Source organism: Sarcophilus harrisii, chromosome 3 (genome assembly GCF_902635505.1).
Source record: "Sarcophilus harrisii chromosome 3, mSarHar1.11, whole genome shotgun sequence".
In the NCBI taxonomy this organism is placed as follows: Eukaryota; Metazoa; Chordata; class Mammalia; order Dasyuromorphia; family Dasyuridae; genus Sarcophilus; species Sarcophilus harrisii.
Genome location: NC_045428.1, coordinates 402,068,412 through 402,092,638, shown reverse-complemented (window position 1 = coordinate 402,092,638; position 24,227 = coordinate 402,068,412). Strand labels below are relative to the sequence as shown.

The 24,227-nt window shown below is 35.5% G+C and overlaps 1 protein-coding gene and 1 long non-coding RNA gene across 4 annotated transcripts in view; one reads left to right on the top strand and one right to left on the bottom strand.

Annotated features, from left to right (window-relative positions):
- Nucleotides 1-24,227, bottom strand: part of METTL8 (methyltransferase like 8) — a 117,730-nt gene that overhangs the window by 6,626 nt on the left and 86,877 nt on the right. For 2 of the 3 annotated variants that reach the window (XM_023499283.2, XM_003763963.4), the window contains exons 6-7: nucleotides 12,047-12,110; nucleotides 8,216-8,355 (exon numbers count right to left, since the gene is read on the bottom strand). The exons of the other annotated variant lie outside the window; for it this stretch is intronic. In XM_023499283.2, the coding sequence (XP_023355051.1) occupies nucleotides 8,216-8,355; nucleotides 12,047-12,110 (204 nt within the window). The remainder of the gene's footprint in view (nucleotides 1-8,215; nucleotides 8,356-12,046; nucleotides 12,111-24,227) is intronic. 3 annotated transcript variants of the gene reach the window in all.
- Nucleotides 18,270-24,227, top strand: part of LOC116422446 — a 28,056-nt gene continuing 22,098 nt past the window's right edge. The window contains exon 1 of the long non-coding RNA XR_004233090.1: nucleotides 18,270-18,429. This is a non-coding gene — a long non-coding RNA (uncharacterized LOC116422446). The remainder of the gene's footprint in view (nucleotides 18,430-24,227) is intronic.

Sequence of the window (24,227 nt, the reverse complement as noted above, 5' to 3'; positions counted from 1 at the left end):
AGCTAAGCCACCATCATTTGATTTTTTTTTTCATTAATTCCCTTGAAATTCTTGACCTTTTGTTTTTCCATATGAACTTTGCACAACACTGTTAATAGTGCATTCATGCAGTATTTTCCCCACATTTCCTCCAGCACTTTTCAATTTTGTTTTCTTTCATGTTAGCCAATCAAATAGGAATGAAGTGATATCTCAGAGTTGTTTTAATGTGCATTTCTCCAATCAGTGGTGATTTAGAGCATTTTGTATGTGACTATTGATAACTTTAATTCCTTATTCTCAAAACTTCTTATTTCATATTCTTTAACCATTTATTAACTAGAGAATGGCTCTTTTATAAACTTAGCTCAGTTCCTTACATATTTGAGAAATAAAGCCTTTATCAAAGAAATCTGTTTTTGTTTTTGTTTTGAGCAAATGTATTTATTTTTAATACACATTGCTTTATGAATCATGTTGGGAGAGAAAAATCAGAGCAAAAGGGAAAAACCATGGGAGAGATCAAAAAACAGAAAAAAGAAGTGAACATAGCATGTGTTGATTTACATTCATTCTCCTTAGATCTTTTTCTGAATATAGATGGCATTTTCTGTTCAAAGTCTATTGGGATTGCTTTGGATCAGAGAAACCTGTTGTGAAGTTTTCCCCTAGTTTCCTGTTTTCTTTCTAATGTTGGTTGTATTCATTTTGTCTGTGCAAAAACTTCTTAATTTCATGTAATTAGAATTATCTATTTTACTTCTTGTAATTTTCTTCATCTCCTGTTTGGTTATAAACTCTTCTCTTATCCATAGATATGACAGGTACATTTTTTCATGCTTCTCTAAATTACTTATGATATCACTTTTTATATGTAAGTCACTTATCTATTCATTTATCTTTTTTGATTCTATCTTGATACATGATATAAGATATTGGTCTATGCCTAGTTTTTGCTGAACTGACAAGAGTTCTCCCAGCAACTTTTGTCAAATAATGAATTCTTACCTCCAAAGCTTGGGTTTATGTATTTATCAAATAGTGGGTTATTATGATTGTTTACTATTGTATATGGTATGTCTAATGTATTCCACTGATTCATCATTCTATTTCTTAGCTAGTACCAGATTGTTTTGATAATTACTGCTTTGGAATATAGTTTGAAATCTAGAAAACAATCTTCTCATTTTCACATTATCTTTCTACTTAGAATCCTTCTAACTGTCCTAATAATGAAACAGTTCTTAGACAATATATGTAGGGGCATCTAAATGGTGCAATGGATAAAGCACCAGAGTCGAAGTAAAATCTGATCTCAGACACTTATTATTTCCTAGCTGTGTGATCCTGGTCAAGTCGCTTAGCCCTAATTGCTTTAGCAAAAGAAGAAAAAAGGAAGAAGAAAGAAGGGAGAAGGAGAAGAAAAGAAGAAAAAAAAAGAAAAAGAAGGAAGAGCAATAACAAGAAAAAAGATGATGATGATATATATCATCTCCTCAAAAGAGGAGATAGATAAAAGATAAACATTATCCTTTTATGTCCCTTATGATTTCTCTTTCATATTTACCTTTATATCCTTTCTTGAGTCTGACATTTGAAAGTAAAATTTTCTTCTCAGCTTTGGTCTTTTCATCAAGAATGCTTGAAATTCCTCTATTTCATAAAACATCCATTTTTTTTCCTTGAAGGAATTTTATTGAGTAGGTTATTCCTGGTGGTAATTCCAGCTCGTTTGTCTTCCAGAATATCATATGCCATACCCTTTACTCCTTTAGTGTACTACAGTAACTGCTAAAACCTGTGTAATCCTAACTGTTGCTCCATATTATTTAAATAGTTTCTTTCTGGCTCCTGAAAGTATTTTCTCTTTAATCTGAGAGCTCTGGAATTTGACTATAAAATTTTTGGAAGTTTTCATTTTGGGATTTCTTTAAGGGAGGTGATCAGTAGATTCTTTCAATTTCTATTTTACCTTCTGGTTCTGGGATATCAGGGCAGTTTTCCTTGATAATTTCTTACATATAATATGATGTCTTACATCTTTCTTTGATCATGGTTTTATCTCCCCTTGATCTCTTTTCCAGGTCAGGTATTTTTCCTATGAAATATTTCACATTTCCTCTATTTTTAATTTTTTTAAACTTTGTCTGATTGTTTCTTGATGTCTCATGGAGTCATTAACTTCCACTTGTCCAATTCTAATTTTTAAGGAATTATTTTCTTCAGTGATGTTTATACCTCTTTTTTCATTTAGCTATTCTGTTTTTTTTAAGTGGCATTTTTCCCCATATGTTTTTGTGTCTCTTTTCCCAGGTTGTTAAATGTCTTTTTTAAAAAATCATTTTTTTTTCTTTTGCCTTTGTTTCTTTGCCTAACCTTTCTTCTACTGTTCTTATTTGATTTTTGGATGGAGGTAACTGAAGCAAGTGACTTTCCCAGGGTCACAAAGCTAATAAATCACTGAGGCCAGTTTGCACTCAAGTCTTCCTGACTCCATGGCTAATCCTATATTCCCTGTGCTACCTACCTGTCTCTTATTGGGCTTATGTCCAATTCCCATTTTTCTTTGAGATTTTGCTTGTAGCTTTTTACTTCATTGTCTTCTTCTGAGTTTGGGCTTGATCTTCTATTTTACTACAAAAGCTTTTTTATAATCAGGCTCTTTTCTTCTTGATTTGGAACTTTATGCTAATGTTAAGTCCTGTTGCTAGAATGCAGGAAGGTAGAGGAGTATCTTCTCAATTTCACAGTGCTGTTTTCCAAACTAGTTATGGGTATTTTAAAGTTTTTAGTACTTCCAAGATGGTGTGAGACCTGGGGAGAAATGTGGTTATTGCTCTCTTCATCATCACTCTGGTCCTTACTCAGTAGGGTCTCCTAATCTCTTGGGATTACAATCAATGCTATTCTCAGGGGTCCAATTCTTTTAGGGCTTCCAATCTCTCTTTACTGACAATGCTCCTCTCCATTCTTGAACTGTGACCCAGAAATGGGTAACGCAATAGAACTGCCAAATAGCTTGCAAGCAATATATCACTTATACATGTGAAATTATGTAAAATGTTTCATATTAACCATGTTGCAAAAAAAGAAAAAAAATAAAGTAAAAAAATTATGCTTTAATTTTCACTCAGTTCACACATATACATACATATATACATATACACACACATACATACAATATACACATATGTGTATATATTATAAATCATCTATAGATGAGGAAACCAAAGCTCTTTCAATAGGAATGTAAGTTCTGTAAAGGCAAGAGTTATTTAACTTTCATTTTTGATATAAGCCCATAGTGGCTAACACATAGCAAATACTTAAAATATGTTCATTGATTGATTTCTACTATATATTAATAATATTTTTTTCTGAGATGTAGGCTATCACACCTACCAGACTACTAAAAATAAGTCTAAGGGAGTCAAATTACTTGGAGTTGGTATGTTTTTTCTTTTCCTTGATATTTTACATGACCAAGCTAAGTAAAGAGTGATATATATATCATCATGCCACAGGGGCCCAGTCTCCTAAGTCTAGGGGCCGAGACTCCTGTGAAAAATCAGAATATTATGATCGTACAAATGGTTATAACATTATCCAGTATAAAATACTGTTAAGTGAAACTGATATTGTGGATTTTAGTATATTGTCACAATGCTAAAAAGAAAATCCTAAATTCCTAAAGAAAAGTTAAGAATTAAATTACCCTTCCTTTTAGACTAAAGAGACATTCAATGTTAGGAATGAATTCTATTGTTTACCAATTTTACTTTGTCCTTAGTCAACGAATTGATGAAATACAATTACTTCATTTTTTTGAATGGCATGAGTTCTTATCTTCAGCAGAACAGTTTGGAAGTTAAATACCTAAGAAATATTACTTCTTTAACTGATACCCTACCAATTAAAATTACAATACCATGCAAGTATAGCAGATAGGATTTCTAAACTGGAAATTCTATGCTCAGGTTCTAGTCAAGCTATATTGGTAATTGCCATGTGGTCACAAGCAAGAGACTTACTTTCTCTAGGTCTGTAAAAAATCAGTCTGGCCTAGATCATTTCTAAAGTATCTTCCATCTTCCATATTGTATATTTCTCAATTCAGCCAAGGTCTTCTTCTTCTTCTTCTTTTTTTTTTTTTATTTAATAGCCTTTTATTTACAGGATATATACATGGGTAACTTTACAGCATTAACAATTGCCAAACCTCTTGTTCCAATTTTTCACCTCTTACCCCCCCCCACCCCCTCCCCTAGATGGCAGGATGACCAGTAGATGTTAAATATATTAAAATATAACTTAGATACACAATAAGTATATATGACCAAAACATTATTTTGCTGTACAAAAAGAATCAGACTCTGAATTATTGTACAATTAGCTTGTGAAGGAAATCAAAAATGCATGTGTGCATAAATATAGGGATTGGGAATTTAATGTAATGGTTTTTAGTCATCTCCCAGAGTTCTTTTTCTGGGCATAGCTAGTTCAGTTCATTACTGCTCCATTAGAAATGATTTGGTTGATCTCGTTGCTGAGGATGGCCTGATCCATCAGAACTGGTCATCTAGTATTGTTGTTGAAGTATATAATGATCTCCTGGTCCTGCTCATTTCACTCAGCATCAGTTCGTGTAAGTCTCTCCAGGCCTTTCTGAAATCATCCTGTTGGTCATTTCTTACAGAACAGTAATATTCCATAATTTTCATATACCACAATTTATTCAGCCATTCTCCAACTGATGGACATCCATTCAGTTTCCAGTTTCTAGCCACTACAAAAAGGGCTGCCACAAACATTCGTGCACATACAGGTCCCTTTCCCTTCTTTATAATCTCTTTGGGATATAATCCCAGTAGTAACACTGCTGGATCAAAGGGTATGCACAGTTTGATAACTTTTTGAGCATAGTTCCAAACTACTCTCCAAAATGGTTGGATTCGTTCACAACTCCACCAACAATGCATCAATGTCCCAGTTTTCCCACATCCCCTCCAACAATCATCATTATTTTTTCCTGTCATCTTAGCCAATCTGACAGGTGTGTAGTGGTATCTTAGAGTTGTCTTAATTTGCATTTCTCTGATTAATAATGACTCAGCCAAGGTCTTCTTACTGATGGGCCCTAGTTCTACAAATTGATTTCAAGGTGGGAAGCAGAGACTTCATAAAAATCTTTTAAGTAGGGGATGGACAAACTACTTGTTATTTACATTATATTCCGGATTGCTTTGGGGGAGGGGGTGGTATTGGTTGAATTAGATAGTTTTTAAGGTGCCTTTCTAACTCTAAAATTCTGTAACTTTGTGAGTACCCAAGTGGCCATTTCCAATGTGGCCGGAATATTTGAAATTCTTGTCTTGGTATGTTAATGAATTCAATTTGTGGTTAAGCTTCAGATGATGTTCAGAAGTATAAGATTGGAAAGAGATTGTTAGGACAGGAATGGAGATGTAGACTAAAGAATTATTTGCATCTGAATTGTTGAGCTCAACTGTATTGAATTTGAGAAATTGATTATGAAACATAAAAGAGAGAGGGCTATGGGTAGAACACCAGAATTAACTAAAGCGTTTTACGGATTTTAAGTGAAGAGTTATATGGTTTGTTGGTTTTATTTTTGTTTGTTTTTTAAATATGTAATGGTAGTGGGAGGAAGGGACTTTGGTATGTGCAAGCTTAGAAGGAAAAGGTTTTCTGGGGTTGCTTTATTCTGTTATAGACTATTTTCAAATTGTGTGCTTTTCCACAGCCTCTGATAATGATAATTTTGGCTTTTAAAAAACACATGCCTTACATTTTAAAACACACTTCACTCTTAGGTTATATGTTAGAAAAACACGATACATGAACTTATTGATTAGAAAACTCATACAGAACCAAAATGAAAAACAAACAGCTAGACACTCCAATATTCAGTATGGAAGTACCCTTCACAACACAGCTCAGGTATTACCTCTTACAAGAGGCCTTCCTGATCTTCCATTTATTTGCACTATCTCCCCCTTGAAATTTACTGCACATGACTTTGAGTTTACTTACTTGCAAACAGATCATTTTCCTCCAGTAGAATGTAAGTTCCCTGAGTACAAAGACTATCATATTTTTATCTTTGCATACAGTAAGTTTTTGATAATTACTTGTTGAATTGAAATGAATTGGACAAAACTGAAGACTGTGAATAAAGATGAACAGAATTCTTTTCATTTTGGTTAACAATGAAGTTCCCAAATTGGCTCTAAGGATGGTGAATGATGGAAACAAAGAAAATGAAATTTTTATTTCTCTTCTCCTCATTTACCTGAGTCCTTGTTCTACTTTGGCTTTCTCTGGACTAAAGACAAAGTAAATGAATGTGGCAGGCTCTTCTCATAAAACTTACTGTGGTTTTACAGTAAGTTCTCTGGGCTTAATGGTTCAGGACCTGGTGGAATTTTGTTGTCATTCACTCTTCGTGATTCCATTTGTGGTTTTGGCAAAGATATTTAAGTGGTTTGCCATTTTCTTCTCCAGCTCATTTTACAGATGAGGAAACTGAGGTAACCAGGGTTAAGCAACTTGCCCATGGTAACAAGGCTAGGAAATGGTTGAGATCAGATTTGAAGTCAGGGATTTCTGACTCTTGGGCTGGTGCTCTATCTGCTGGGCCACCTAGCTGTTCCTGGCCGAATTATCTGAGATATTTTAAACAACCAAGTAGCCTATTTCTCTTATGGTCACATCTGATCACAGAATCCTGAATGACCCTGACTATGAACATTAAAAAAAAAAAAAAAGTCTCCCTGTTAGGCAAAAATAAATTAATATCATGCTTGACTGAAACGAATTTTTAAAAATCAGTATGTTTCACTGTAAAAAGTTTTTCTGTTACATCTATTTAAATCTGTTCTTTGACATCCAAGCCAAATCATTATTTAGAAAAAAATAAGTTCAAATATTCTTTCTTGGTTCTTATCTAGAATTTAAGCATTTCCTACTTGATTCAGGGAACAGAAAACCTTCCTCCTTATCCTCCTGCTTCATCTTTTGACTAATCATATTGGGAGGCAAAATAACACAGATTGTATAATTCAACTAGCTCCTGGAAAAAAATCACCATTTAGGTCAATTAATGGAAAGAAATAATATAAGGAAACTGTGATAAAATAGCAGTTTCACAAGGCTAAAGTATAGCTAGTAGATCCATATAAATGTTCCCTTGCTCCAAAGCTTAAGAATTTTTATGTCTATACAAGAGTGTTTTTGACTTCAGTTTGTCATTCTTTTAACTAAGTGATCATATCTGAAGAAAAAGTTAAGAACAGATAGAACGTATAAAAAAGGACCAAGCTTCTTATACCAGAAACTCCAGCTTCTTTGGAAATGGAAGATGATCACCAAATCTGATGTGATTCAAGCTAAGCATATGTTTCTGCTTTCTGTCGAGCATGCCAATCTCTATTTCATGCAAATCTCAAGAAACTTCCTACATGCTTACCTTGACATTCCCAACACAGTGAGATGTGACAAAGGCAACTAAATAATAAATTTGAGTGCTCTTATAGGGTTTTTCCTGCCTCACAGACCATACTAACAAGAAGTTTAGCTAAATTTTTTAACAGATCCCACATGGATTAAACTGACAAGTATAAACAATCCATTGCTGGCTGCTGCTGCTTCTTTTCTTTTTCTTCTTCTCCTCCTCCACCTCTTCCTCCTCCTCTTCTCCTCCTCCTCCTCTTCTTCTTCTTCTTTTCTTCTTCTTCTTCTCTTCTTCCTCCTCCTCCTTCTCCTTCCTCCTTTGTGAACTCATGTAGATTTGTGGCCTCTCTTTTTGAATTGTGGTAGGATGTTAAATCAGGATGTTTGTTTCTGATCTCCAAGAACAACTTGCTGTTCCCATGCTCATCTCCCCCCTACCCCCGGGAGCCTATTAGGCTGTTTCTGAATTTGTAATTTCCTTGAAGCACTGTCATTTTTAATAGGTATGTGTCTTGCCAGAATATGCTCACTTCATTTTGACAGTGACAGAAAGCTCACTAATGAAGTAGTTTGACCAGTTTCTTTCTAAAATTCTGAAAAGGGAGGGGGGACTGCATTTAAAAGAAGGCACATTATACATAATGTAGCTTGCTAAATAATAAATTCAAGAATTGTCATTTCACTTTGATATTCCTGAAAACCACTAGTGATAAGGGAAAAAAAAGCTTTAACATATTTGCTTTGCCCTTTAGTCTGCATTTACCTGTCAGGATGAATAGAAGAGAGCACAAAGACTAGGAGAATGACATCCAGGATCCCATCAGGAAAGGGGTAGGATAAGCCATCATCACACACATCATGAACAAAGGCAGAACACTGGGCTGGGCTATAGGCTGAGTGGGACTGTCATGATGGAAGAAGAGAAAGATGAAGAATTCCAAAGTTATTAAGCAGACCTTCAGGGGGGTTGCTTTGTTGTTTTCTATTGTTTAAAAGGTCAAATCTTTTTTTATTCCATCTAAGGAACTTTTCTTAGAGAATTAAGAAACACTTGATTTATAGGCCAGAGTTCATATTTCTTACATCTGGATATCAGAAATGATGTTTGTCAATTCACTTTCATAATAAAATATTTTCTGTGCTAAAGAAGACTGGCCTCACAAAATGATTGACCAGGTTTCTAACCACAAATGATGATTTTGATCCTGAGCCTCAACCAGCTTTTTCTAAGCTAGTCTCCTTATATTTGAGGTATCGTTCCTTCCTTTTGTCTTAAGGCTCTGAAGTTAAAATGTCACATTAACGCAATTATTTATACTGAAGCACACATCCATTTATAATGAATCCATATCTCTGGGTAGGAGAAAAATAGAGAGAATATATGGGCACTGGATACAAAGGTTACAAGTTGACAATTTAGGGGGAAAGGGAAGTTAAAGTATAGCCTAGGACCCTAAAGACGAACTTTCCTGACTTTTAACATTTTTGCTCAAGTTTGGTCCTCAATAAATTCTTGCTGACTAAATGGAAGAAGGAATCAGTGACAGAAGCTGCTTGCCTTGACTATGATAAGATAAAGTTACAAAATTGTTCCAAATATTGCATTTTCCCTTAAATTCATGATTGACAGATTTAATTATCAAAATTCTTATTTGTAAATATATTTTTGGCCCACTAAAAAGTTTCATGTATTTATTGTTTACTTACTAAAATAGTATTTAATATTTGATTTTTTTCTAAAATTATCTTCTTAAGTCTTCAAAAAGCATACCCTAAAAATCTGGGATCTGGTAAACAAGTCCATGCTTCCTTGTAATGCCAGAGAAACTGAGGCAAGATAGAGATTAGAGAGTATTTAATAATTTATTTAAAAGGGAGAGATTTACTGGGACCAAATGGATCTATGGTTTGGCTGAATGAGACTATGGTCTCCAAGAATCGAGCAAACAATGCGAGTTCTCAATGACCTATATGCACATGGCTCAGACTCAGGGGGTATATTGAGGCAAGGCGGAGTCAGGGTGCAGAGAGCAGAACAGGACTCTGACAGAATAGGGTGAGCCTCCATAGAGGGATGACATAATAGGGGGAGGCACCCTGGACATGGGGAGAAGCATCTTGAGATAAGATAGTATCTGACATTCTAGTAGCTTGGGATGGGGAGAGGCATTTTGATATTCTAAAACATAAGATCTTTTGTCCTTATCAAATAGTCTGATAAAGAGGGAGGGGAGGTTTTGCAGGACTAAGCTTTGAACTGATAATTATAAACTGAAGCAGAGAAACTGAGTCAGGACTGAGTCAGGATAATTAGGGAACCTGAGTCAGGACAATAAAAGAGAACTGTAGTATAACATCCTAACTTTTCTTTACCCTTTATAACTGTAAACAGAAAGCCTGGAGTAGTGGATAGAGGATCAGTTTTGGAATTAGGAAGACTTAGAATAAAGTCTTGCTTATGATTCAACTTTGTTCTGTGATCACTTAACCCATTAATGTTGTTGAATCATTTCAGTCATGTCCAACTCTCTGTGACTCCATCTGATGTTTTCTTGGCAGAGATACTGGACTGGTTTGCCATTTTCCTTTTCTAGCTCATTTTATAGATAAGAAACTGAGGCAAATAGGGTTAAATGACTTGCCCAGGGTCATACAGCTAGCAATACCTGAGGCCAGATATTAACTCAGGAAGATGAGTCTTCCTGACTTTCACTCTAGCACTCTGAGCTATAGCACCAGCCAACTATTCCCAACTTATCAGTGCCCCCAGACAAAATCCTAGACTCTAAATTGCTCTTTTGTAGTAGTGGGGAGAAATTTCCACGCCAGTACTTTCTCACAAAATCACAGATCTGTGTACTTTCCTTCCCATTAAAAGATTATAAAGGTTTTGATTATTCACTGTTTCAGGCTTTGCCTCCTCCACCACCCCTTTTCCTTTCTTTGCTTTTAAATGGTTTAGAGAACCTTATTTTTTAATATATTTTTATCATTGAACGATACCTTCCTCCCTCACTGAACTTTTCCTTTTGACAGAAGTTAAGTAGAAGTGACTGAATTTGATGGCACATAATAATGGTAACAATAACAATGAATAAAAATTAATTTATATAATACCTACTAATTGCCAGTCACTATTCTAAGTGCTTTACAAATATCTCATTTGATCACATGTAATATTCTCTACCTGTAGTCACTTTGCCTCTTTTCTCAAGAGAAAGAAAATATGTTTCCTCATTTTTTATCCTGACCAAACATGGTCATTGCAATTAAGTAGAGCCTGGCTTTCTTTTCTGGTTGATTTAGTTTATATTATCATAGTCACTGTAGATAATGTTTTCAGGCTTTGTCTTCTGACACTGGCACTCGTAACTTTTTTTTTTCCCTTTCTAATTTTGCATGGAGACCTTGATATTTTAGTGCTTTCCAACTGGATGTTTCTAATCTAGTTTATTTTTTATTTATTTTTATTTTTTGACAAATGGGCGCCAGAGCAATAAGGGTAGTATGTGGTCTATTCAAGGATAAGAAGATAGGATGATGTGTGTTTTATTTTGTATCCAAAGTATATCAAAATATCTAGGTATAGACCTCCTGATAGTTTCTTCATTTTTAAAGTCTTTCGTCACATCAGTATTAATGCTCCTGCCAAACTGGCCTATTAGTTGTTCCCCAAATTTGATGTCCCATTGTCTCTTCATCTCTTCACAAAGACTATCTGTCTCCTAAGTAATGCATCCCATTCTTCCTCACGGCTTCAGGGAATAATAATAGTTGACATTTATGTAGAGACTACCAAGAGTCAGACAATTATCTTTTTTGATCTTTCCAACAATATTAAGAGATGGATACTATTATATAGATGAGGGAAATGAGGCAGAGGTAAAGTAGGTTGCCCAATTACACAACCAGTAAATATCTGAGACTACATTTGAAGTCGGCTTTTCCTGCTGCCAGGCCCTACATTCTATTCGTTACTGTACCATCAGTATTTCCTGATTCCTTCTTTCCTCACTTGTTGGAGCTTCTTTTTCAATCTGCCTTGTATTTACATATGTACATGTTGTATGCCCAGTAGAATGTGACATTTTTGTCTTCATATCCCCAGTATTTAGCACAGTATTCATTTTTTTTTTTTGACTGAACTTATACGTTCACAGGTATAGAGAACTCCTGGTAAGTAAATTCACTCTATGAAGATGAATACCTGTTCTGAAACTTAACTGTTTTAGGAAGTTGTCCTGGGTACTCAGAGGTTAAGTGGCTTGCTCAGGATTATTCTACTCTGGGCTAAAATGGATCAAGAGGCAGCAAAAGAACTCTCATTTTTCCAACCCTGAAGCTGGCTCTCTAGCTACCATATTATACTATCTCTCATTTAGAAAATTAATAATAGGTGCTTAATAAACTTTTTAAAAATTAAATTGAATCAGAACAATTGGTTGATATCTTCAGAAAAAAATATTCTTTTTTCCTCAGAAATAACAAAAACTCAGATTAAAATGGCCAGAAGTCATCTTATCTCAGTACTGAAGGCTTTGGATGGAGGTGTCGGAGGGGAACTCTCAAATTATAAAGGCAATAAAAGAGATACCTTTACTAGCTCCACTGCTCCAGAAGCAAAATCACAGCAGTAAAGAAAGGTCTCTGGAGCATTCCTATGAAAGCAAGGGAACACTCTAATTATGTTGTTGCCATAGATATATTCAAGCTACACACAGAGGAAATTGCATGTATGACTTATTAATAGGGATTCTTATATAACTTGGGGCAAGCCTTGACCTATTATTGTTTATGTGGTTTCATTAGCATCATCATCACTATCATCAATAAAAAGTGACAATAATGATTAGAAATAGTAATACTAGTGCTGCTTTTTATACCAGCACTGTGGGGTTTTCTCCCCACATTACTTCTGAATTGACACTGATTTCAGTGGCTTCCTACCACCTACAGGGTGATCTAAACTCCTCTGCCTGGCATTCAAGGCCCTTTAAAATTTGGCCTCCTGTCCATCCTTCAAACTTCACCTTTATTTATTCCCCTTTTCCTTCCAACCAAAGGAATGCACTTATGTTTACCACAGTGGGTTGGGTTGTTCAATCACACCATTTTCCCCAGGCAGGCATGTCTTTTCCACTACATTCCATTTATCTAAGTTTAACCTTCTTTCAAAGACTACTTTAAGTCCCAATATCCCTAAAGAAAATTTCCAAAATATTGCGGTCACTGATGAATTTTTTCTTTTCCTGAATTTCTGCAAGATTTTAACAACTGTACAACTTGCCTGTCACCCAGCATTTGCTGTCATCAAAATTTTCTAATATATTTTCTAATATAGCTTTCAAAGTTCTTATAAAGGTGAAACTGTTTATTATTATTTTTGGTACAAGTTATGCTTATAAAAAGAGATGCCTTCTTTTTTACATCACAATTCATTTATGAATATACTCCTCCCTTCCTCTAGCCATCTCTTGGAATAAAAATGAAAAAAGGAAGAAAAAAACAGTTTAACAAAATCAAACCTACTGACTGCATCAGAGAGTAAGTATACTACAGCCATCATTCCCCACCTCTGCAACCATAGAAGGGAAATGCATTTTCTTAGTTCTTTTCCAGGGTGATCTAAGTCATTATAATCATAAAAGATTCAGCTTTGCTTTACTGTTTTTTCCATTTCCATTGTTGTGGTCAATGTGAATAGTTTTCCTCAAACTCCTTATTTTATTTCATAAGTTATCTTGTGATTCTGTTAATTTCTCATATTTGTCTTAAAAAAACAGCTCAGTAATACTCAATTAATATTAATGTATCACAATTTGCTCATATCTTCAGAGTCAAGCATAGTGCCTGCCACATAGAAGGCTGCTAATAAATACTTGTTGACTGACTGATTTAGCCATTCCCTAGGCAATGGGCAATCTACTTTGCTTCTAGTTCTATTACCATAAAAAAAAAAAAAGCACAATTATGAATATTTTAGTATAAATGGGACCTTTTCACTTCTAACCTCTTTGGAGAAATTCGTCACCTTAAATAAAACTTCAGTCCAATTTGTGGGGTAAAATATTTTAAAATTATATTAACAAAACAATAATCAAGAATTGTAGAAAGCTTTGACATTTGCAAAATGCTTGATAAATATTATCTCATTTGTTTCTCCCAATAACCCTAAAAAGTAGATGCTACTATTATTCTAATTTTACAGATTAGGAAATCGAGGCAGAAAGAAGTTATATGGCTTGCCCAGAGTCAAAATAACTAATGTCTGAAGCAGAATTTGAATTCAGATCTTCCTGACTAAGATATTCATTCTTTTCACTGTTTCAAAAAGAAATACAAGTATGATTCCTAAGGGTAGTGAAATAGCTAAGCCTGTTTTTTTAAAAATCCATTTCTGATCAAGTTGGTACTGGATGTAATAATATTATAAACAAAGTACTTAGGGATAAGATGGGGGTTATTTGCTATCAGTGTATATTATGACTGGAAATATTACTGGGGACTATAATTCATCTTACAAGACGTTTCTCAGCAGTTTTCATTTTCCTTTTTTCTCATATAAACCATTTGGTAGATTCTTTGAGTTCATCATGGTTTTGCCTTGAAAAAGAAAACCTCAAGAGCTCTTTTTAAACTGTGTTTTTTATTCGTAAATGACTGTCATTTTGCTGGCAATATCAGAACTTTAAAAAAAATTAACATCAGGTTCAAAATCAGAGTCATTAGAAATTAGAGGCATTTGTGTTTTTCAAATATTTTTGGGATGTGGTAATCAAGCTAGGTCCATAGTCATCTATTTTGTCATCATAACTTTGGTTATTCAAGCTTTTTTTTTTCTTGTTTCATCTTATTTTGATACACTCCAATAACAATGATGAGTTTTTTAAAAACCTAGGAATATAAATGTATGGTTGTTTTACATGCTTTTGCTAAAGTATACTATATAGATGGATAAAGCATTTATTAAGTAGTTGTTGTGTTTCAAATACTGTGAAATGAGTTTGGGATATAAATACAAGCCAGGAAAATAATCTCTGCCCTTGAAGAACTTGCTTTCAAATAGGAAACATAACACAGAGAACAGGCTGAGAAGAGAAAGGAGGTGAAGTGGGAGTGGAGTAATGTTCAGACTCATGTCAGAGACATTGGAGATAATCAGGAAATGGTACAGAGGCCTGAACTTCTTGCATATTGCTTTTTTTCATATACTTTATGATCCCACTAAACTAGCTTATTTAACTATTATGCAAACAGTCTTTTATCTTCCTTTGCATAGACTGTCCCCCTGAGTTTGGACTGTCTCCTTGAATCTCACCCTTTTGCATTCACCACTTCTTAGAAGCCTTAGCTTTCTTCCATGCTCAACTTGGGTTACCCAACTAAATCTTTGGGTTGCTCCCATTTCATCCAGGACCATCTCCAGTCATCCTGATCTATATCTGGCTACTGGTTCTAAAAGGGAAAGGGAGAAAAATGACCTTGCACAGCCCTCCCTCACTTAAATCCAATTTACTTGCATGTCACGGCACTACTTCCCTGATGAAATGGTCCTCTTTAAGAACAAAGGACAAACAAATAACCTGGTTGTTAGTATTCTCTCTCCCCTCAAATGATCAACTTTTTACATATATGGGAATATTTACTGTTCTCAGTAGAATATAAGATTCTTGAAATCTGGGATAGTATTTTTTTCATGCTACGTCATTTATAGAAGGCATTTAATAACTGATTATTTGAATTGTTAAATTGAGTAGTAAAATAAAATAATGTCAAACATACAATGCTAGAAGTTGGATTCCTTTCTTTTGGATATGGGGGTTCCAAAGTTTTGTCTATATAGCTGTAAGATTATATTATATAGTTCTTTTAACATCAATAGCCCTTTCCAAAAAAAAAAAATTATGGGTGTATCATTAAGTATGACATTAGCTTTGTCAACAAGATCTTTCATTTCTTTTTCCTCCTTGCAACTAGATCTTTTGTCAAAAAACTAAAATGCCTTGGGTGTGTTGAAGCAGTGAGCAAATAAATGATTCTTATGAAAATTCTCCATAGCCTTTACTCTGGGCTAATTTTATACAATGGCTTTTTAACTCAAGGCAGCAGAGACATGTAATCAACAGGTTAAAAAATATGACTAATTATTACTTTGGCAATTACATATTCTGCCCATAAGTACTAGAATCTTTTATGGGAATGAATTTAACACTTTGTTTTGTCAAGTATGACCTCATATGGCTCAAATGGGCCTCTTAGGATATACATAAAGGTTGCCATTGGTGGTTGCCTATTCTAATTGTCCCTCTTCAAAGCTCTGTCCTGGTCACTCTCTTCTATAATGAACTCTTCAGTTCAAAGGATTGTAATTTGGCAAGTAATTCCACAATCTATAGATCCAGTCCAATGTTTCCTATGAACTCCAGTACTGTGTCACTAAATGCTTCCTAGATATCTTCATTTTGATGAGGTTTAGATTTGGGGTACCCAAATGAAATTAGGGTTTCTGGTGGTCAGGGAGTTAAATAAGGTCTAGTGGCAGCGCAAGGGTAGGGAGTTTTGGGGAACTCCCTTCTAGTGGTGCAAGATCCTCTGTAAAGGAATTTACAGACCCGAAAACCCAGATTGATAAAAGAAGTTTATTATGGGGATTGGAAGTAAGGTTAAAGTCTAGTTAAGGAAATAGATGAGGATAAAGAGAAGAGGGCACTGGAAACGAGTATTCCAGTGGGTAGAAGCTCCTTAGGGTGCCAAACATGGTGCTGGCATGTTTGGAACCTCTGCAAAGAGAGGGTTTTAGTTTGACTCTTTTAAAATAGGGAGCTTTGGCTATAAACTGAAGGGGGCTCGTGGGTAGAGTCCCAGGTTGGCTCCTCACTGGGTTTCAGCTAGGGATAGAATTTGAATTGAATTCAATGGGTTTCAGGACTGAGCAGACCCCACCCAGATAACAAAGATGAAACTGTGCTTTGGGTGGAGTCCCCTCACTGAGGCAGAGCTCAAGGAGATTTTCTTCTTTAAGGATTTTCAGAGTTTTGGGGTTCTCTCTTCAATCTGGCTATCTTACTAGTGTCTCAAAATAGAACACATAATTCCTACTTCTAAATCCTTTCCTTCCCAAAACTTTCCTATTTCTAGTGAGGCCAACAAGTCTAGTATCTTTCCAGACTCATTTTGTGATATTCCTTTTACACGTTCTATGTTCCAGTCAAACTGCATTACTATTTCCCTAAACTCAATATTCTATCTTTTTACCTGGCCATTCCCTAAGTCTGGAATGCATTCCCTCCTTATCTCTACTGTTCAGAACTCTTAGTTTTATTCATCTCAGGTACCATCTTACACATAAAGTCTTTCTGATTTCCCCAGTTATTAGTACTCTCCCCCCTCCGTAAATTATTTAGTATTTTACTAAACTATGTCTTTGTTGTATCTCCTAAGAAGATATAAACTTCTGGAAGACAAGGACTTTTTGTTTGTTTGTTTGTTTTTGTCATGGGAATTTAATAAATGTATGTCAAATGAGTAAATGAAGGAAGATGGCCAACAATGGAAGTACCAGTTATTCCAGTAACTCTGGTTACAGTTTAATGAAACTACTCCAGCCAAAGCCCAGGGCAGGAAGTTAAAAGATTTCTTGAGCATCTACAAGGGAGCAAAACTAAAATATTCTTCTTTATCTGAATTACAGGGCATTTAAATTTGTACAATTGCTATGATAGAAAACATGATACATGAATAAGAAGCCAGAATTGGGTCAGGAAAAACTGGATTTAGATCCCAGTTCTGAGATTTCCTAACTATATAGGACTTCAGTTTTGAGTCTCAGTTTCTTCACATGTAAAATGAAGGTAATAATGCATCAGTCTTTGTAAGGTTCAAAGAAGATGTATATAAAATGTTCTAGATTATATTACATCATCAATTTGCAAATTCCTTAGAGTCAAGAGACTGGTTTTTGTCTCTTTTTGTATCCTTAGCATTTAGCACAGCACCTGGCACACAGCAGGTACTTCATAAATATTTACTAATTATCTTGCAAATCATAAACCACTATACACGTCAGCCATAATTATAATGATCAGGATCATTATTAGGATTATAATTACTCAGGATCATAGAATTTAGGACACTTAGATAGTGACATGGAAAGAGTGCCAGTGTCAGAGTCAGGAAGACTTCAGTTCACACCCACCCTCAGACACTTACTAGCTGTGTGACCCTGGGCAAGTCACCTAACAGTATTTGACTCCATTTCCTCATCTGTGGAATAAGTTGGAGAAAGAAATGGCAAAACATTCTTGCCAAGAAAACCCCCAAATAGGGTCATGAAAAGTGAGACACAAAATGACTGAAAAAATAGAATTTTAGACTGCTCTTTAAGGAGTGTGTCTCAGCTCTTCTCCTCTCTGCAGTCTCTTTTGTTATGGGCCAGAATTTGAAACAAGGTGCTAAGTCAGTGGAATTGATAGAGACCATGGTTGTTTAGCATGGTGCTTAACAGTTCTCTAGTTCAGTACATGTACTTAGTATTTACTCTAGTTCTATAAGATCCACACCTTTAAGAGAGCATATATAGGCTAGGAGCTTCAGCCAGGATTCAGGCCGGGAGATTCAGAAGCCAGGATTCAGTTGGGGAGATTCAGAAGCCAGAGAAGGCAGTTGGGGAGATTCAGAAGCTAGAGCTCAAGCTCTCGGAACCAAGACTACAAAAAGCCTCTAAGAAAGCTAACCGGGCTACAGGAAAGGAGACAAGACTTGAAGAGAGGCAATAAAGGATTTGGACTTTAATACCTGGCTGCATTTGGGGTGATAACTGAACTGAAACTAAGGCTGCTTCCAGAGACCGCAAGGAAACCTCAACAAGAGAAAATTACATTTTAGAGGAGAATATTACACTCTTTATTGATGATTTCACTATCTCCAGACAGAAGTCCCCCAAATCTACATATCGAGCCCTCCTCAGTCCCTTCTGAGGTACAGTTCTACATCTGATACTACCTACTATATATTTCTATCTGTCTATCCCACAGGGTCTTTAAAGCAAGACATCCGATACTCAGGAACTTGAAATAGAACTTGAGAAGATCACCAAGAGAAAGGATAAAAAGAGAAAAGGGAAGAGGGTCTAGGGCAAACCATGGTAAAAGGACTGTGATGATAATTCAGAAAAAAAAATAGCCAGATAGCCAGGTGGAGAAACAAGGAAGCAGTGGCACAAAACCGCAGAAAAGACAAGATGAATTAGGCTGGGTGCTGGGGGAGGTGAGATAGGAACACCTAGTATTCCTTCCATATTTCTTTATTTCTATTGTCATAATTCATTCATCCTGCTTACCATCTCTTGTTCAAATCCACTTCAGATGTTGTGAAGACTGAGTTAGCACCCTGGATACCTTAGAATCAGCCGGAATCAGGATAAGCAAAAGTCCTTGGTCATTATTCTTGATGTTTAGGGGTAGAAGTGAACAGGATAGACACAGGACCTTCTTTCTCTTCCTCTACCACCAAAAGTGACCTTGGCTTGTCTTATTCCACCCCCTAATCCTTCCCACAATTCTTTGTATACAACAAAAGATTGAATCAGCACAGAATAGTGGGAAGGGCCATTTTCCAAGCATATGCTAATAGAATATTGTCCAATCGGTAGTTAGCCTCAAGTGCTCAGTTGTCAGACCTCAGTGCATCAACTCAGAGTTTCAGCCCTTTACAAGATGTGTTCTGACTCTTTGTGATCCTATTTGGGAACTTCTTGGCAAAGGTACTGGAGTGGTGTGTCATTTCTTTCTCCAGTTCATTTTACAGATGAGGAAACTGAGGCAAACAGGGTTAAATGGCTTGTGCACAAATTTTAGGAAGGGTCCTGAAGAAGATTTCATCAAAGATCTAAATTTTGTAGCGTTAAGTGGCATAGTGAGGTAGAGGAAAGGGAAACGGGTTAGACAAATAGTAGGGACAAGGCTTGGTTCAGAGCCCTAACTCACACAGAAAAGACTGTAAGGGTAATAATTAAAGATATTTAGTAATAAAACCTCTTGAGATTCATAATAAGTCTTTTATTATCTACTTAGGGAGGCTGTTCAATTACTATATATAAAGTCAGGGGCCAAACCTGGGGCCAATATTCGTTCATTTTTCCTCATCTACTGAATGAAGGAGTTGGATTACATGATCTGAGACTCCTGAGAACTCTAAATCAATGCTTCTATGATCCTATGAAATAGATATACAAATATGTGTTTAGCAAACTCTCAACTGGGATCCTTTTACACACCTATATATTTCTGGAGGATGAATACTATGTTCACACAAAATACACTTGTTCTGAGGCTCTAGGGATTTGCATTCAATATAAAATCTTGCTGAATAAGTTAATGTGTGATGAACAGGAGCTGGTTATTAAAAAAAAAAAAAAAAAGGAAACAGACTAAAGTGAAATGCACACACCAGTTAGCTGAGATTATTTTCTATATCTATTCTAGTCCTTGGCTTTCCACCTCTTAGGCAATCAGTTCTTTGGTTGGTGGGATAGATTTTACTGAATAACCAAATAAACAGTCACAAATTTGTGAAATTCACTCAAACAGAACTTAATAGTAGATGCTTGGTGTGATACAAAGGACAACATAATGAGAAAGCACATCCATAACTATCTCCCCAAAGACTTTCAAGCATAACAACTCTAATATTTAGTGATTAAATAGAACTAGCATCCCTCAACCCCACTTGGAAAATGCAAACCCCTTTTGTAATGTCAAAAAAAAAAAAATTTCATGAGCCTCTACATAATATAGTTCTATTAACAATAACTATTGATTGAGAAAAATGTTACAAAATGTTACAATGAATTCAGTAGTTCTTTTAAGGGAATTTGTATTGTACAAATTACAACAGTAAACGTTTTAAAAATAGTAATACATATTCTGAGATATATTTACTCATTGAACAAAAGATATGCTTCCTTATTTATTTATTAGCATATGAATTTGTAGACACCTTTTCAAAGCAGTATTCCACTGGTTTCAGGTTGCAAACCACTGATCTAAACTTTTCTGTCTTTATCCCTCTTTACCCTTTTTGCAGGTAGATATGATTGATGGACGAGCCAACATTATCCTTTCTTATCTTGGTTTGAGTGATACTGCAGTATATTCTTCCTATCTTAACTCTCCAATTTCTTCTCTAGCTTTCTTTTATCTTTTATTGATTCTTCATTCTTATTTCCCTCCAAAAAAACCCTAGATACTGTCCTTGGGCCTCTTTTTTTTCCTCTCCTAGTGATTTTATTCATCTCTATGGCTTCAGTTATCACCTGACATCTATTATATTTCTTGTGGTTAAAAAAATGGCAGAGATCAAAGAAGCAAACAGTTGATAATAGAGAGGTTTGTGGGGAGCCAAGCACATTAATATGCTGATGATGGAGCTATGAATTGCTCCACCCTTTCTGGAAAATAATTTGAAGTTACTTGAGAAAAATCACTAAATGTTCATCCCATTTAATCCACTGATACCATTACTGGAAAAATACTCCAAGGAGGTCAATAATAAGAAAAAAGGTCCCATTTTTAATAAATTTAATAAAACATTGACAACAATATTTAAAGCAAACAAGAAAACAAAAATACTGCGAACAGAGTAGGTGCTGTGATTAGGAAATGGCTGATCAAATCTAAGTATTTAGATACATATATATATATATATGTAATTAATATACTTAATTATATATATATATATATAATTAAGTATATTAATTACCTATTTACATTATTTTGTTGTTCAGTTGTTTTTTAGTCATGTCCAATTCTTCATGACCCCATATGGGGTTTTCTTAGCAAAGATACTGGAGTGGCTTGCCATTTCCTACTCTATCTCATTTCACAGATGAAGAAACTGAAGCAAATTGGGTTAAGTGACTTGCCCAGGGTCACACAGCTAATAAATGTCTGAGGCTAGATTTGGTCTCAGGAAGATGAGTCTTCCTGACTCCAGGCCTGGCACTCTATCCATTGCCACCTTACTATACTATTTTTAACATTATAAGGGATGACAAGTATGAAGAATTCAGAGTAACATAGGATGCCATATATGAAATGATATAAAACAAAGAAATCACAACCAAGAGAACACACACAATGACTACAACAATATAAATGAAGACAACATAATTCATATAAATTACAATGAATAATGATGCTGAAAACCATTCTTCTCTTTTCTTAAACATTTTTTTAAAATATGTACATATAATAAGGTGTTAGGGAATGTTTATTGTAAAAAATCAAAATGTTATCTAGAAAATATTTTCTTGCAGTGTATGGTAAATCTTTAATATTTGTTTACTGATAAAACATTTTTTAAAGTGAGGGAATAATAATACTTATCTCATAGAATTGTTGTGAGGAAAATGTTTTGCAAATCTGAAGAGATGTGTATGTTTGTGTGTGCACCTCTCCTCTCCCTGCCTTTAATATAAATATACCTTATATGACATATTTAAACATCTATTTTAAATACAGACTACACAAACACACATACCCCTTAATATGTATATACATAAACTTATGCATATATTCATGTACATATAGTACACATGTATGATGTACATGCATATATGAACACACACACGGACATGCACATATGCATACTACTATTATTGCTCATGTCTTGCCATCTCCTATTCCAGGTCTCTGTTTGTATTATCCCCTGAGCCTAGAATGGATTTATTTCATTATCTCTACTGATGTTCCTGCTCTTCTTTCAAAGGCCAACTGAAATGGTAGCCTTTTAAGAAAGACTTCCTGATCATCCAGATGGAAGTGACCTCTTTCTCCCCAAATTTCTTACATCCTGATTCTTGCGATTGCAAAGGGACTCCCTTTGTCCATCCCCCATTCCAACTAATTTTTCTTGCTGTTGTTACTGACTTTCCCTTTTCAGACTATCAAGACTTATTTCCCATCCAAGAGGAACTAAAAAAGAAGTGCTAGCTTTAGCACCACAGGATCTGGATTCCAATCACAGTTCTGTTACTTCTTACTTGTGTGATTGATGGATAAGTTACTTAACTTCTCTAGGCTTCGGTTTTGTGAGAGCACTGGAAGAGCTTGAAGAAGGGACCCTGAAATTCTAAAACTCCTTGAAGGAGAAAATCTCCTTCAACTCTGCCTCAGTGAGGGACCTCGCCCAAGGGAAACAAGACAGTTTTACTCAGTTATCTAGCAAAAGAATTCCAACTCTATTCAAGAAACTCATTCTATTCAAATTCCAGCCCAAGCTGAAACCCAACTTGTAGAACTCCACCCAAGAGCCCCCTTCAGCTTGTAGCCAAAGCTCCTATTATAAAAGAGCCAAACTAAAATCCTCTCTTTGCAGAGGTTCTAAACATGCTAGGCTATGCCATGCTATGCCAAGGAATCTCTGCCCGCTGGAATAATATTCTTTTCCAGTGTTATCCTTGCTTTACTCTCAATCTATTTCCCTATCCAGACTTCATGCCTCTCTAGACTTTATGCCTCTCTGTCAGGATTTCTAACCTTACTTCCCAATCCCCATAATAAACATCTTTTATCAATCTAGGTTTTTGGGTCTGTAAATTCTTTTACAGAGAATCTCTGCGCAGCCAGAAGGGGAATCCCCCAAACTCCCTACCTCTGCACCAAATCCCAAGGGGTGCAAGGGAGCCAAACCTCTCCATTTGGTTCCCTGAACTCCAAACCTGCCACTGATCTTATCATTTAATTCCCTGACCACCAGAAACCCAATCTCATAATAGTTCCCTAAATCTAGACCTTATCATTTGGTTCCCTATTAAAGGGAACCCCAAAACCGAAACCTCATCAAGCTGACCTTAGATGTTCCTTGTAGCTCCAGGCATTTGCTCCTGTGATGTCTTTTTATATCTACCAGCAGACATGCTTATAGAAGGTGATCAACAAATGTTTGTTGAACTACACTGAACTGAAATGAATTAACCTTTGCCTTCTGTCATGTAAGATTCCTTCAGTCTTTACTGCACAGGCAACAATGCAGACCAGAACAGTGTGTGGGCCAAGGGAAAGGATACTTTTATTTCACCAGGAAGGCTACTGAATAATTCCCTCTTACATCAGCAGCTTATGTTTAAAACTTATGACTACCCAATGGCTTTCTGTGGCATTTTGTGAAATCAGGCGACAGCCTTGGCCCTGTTCCCAGCAGGCAGGTGTAAATATCACTAGAATCTACCATGATGTGGGGCACTCTCCTAGTAGGGGGTTTAAGAAATAAAATCTGGAGAATGATCTGACTTCTTCCTTCCACAGGCTAATTACAGTAAGGTAGTCTCTAACTGCAAAGTAGTGAATAAGTACATAATTCAAGGTTTTAAACCTCAATTCCACAAACAATAAAATTCAATTCTAAGGGGAAAAAATGCATATCTGCTCCTCCCTTTGAAATGCACTAAACTGACTCTCTTGAAAATAAATTCATCATCTCAGTTCAGTGGGTAACAATAGTTCCCAATATGTGGGTATGTATCCTCAGGGGAAAAAAGTTGCCAAGAAGCAAGGGTTCAGAGACTAAAGAGAAAAGGATTTTCAATTATTTAAAAACAATTATTTATTAAATGTTAGAAAGATTATCAAATAGAAACCACCATCAACTTAGAAGTTATCAATCAACAAATATTTATTAAGTACCTATTACACATTGTGCTAGACTGTAGAAGATTAAAAGAAGTCTGAAAGAAGACTCCTGCTCTCAGGAAGCTTCTAATCTAGCTCATAGCATTA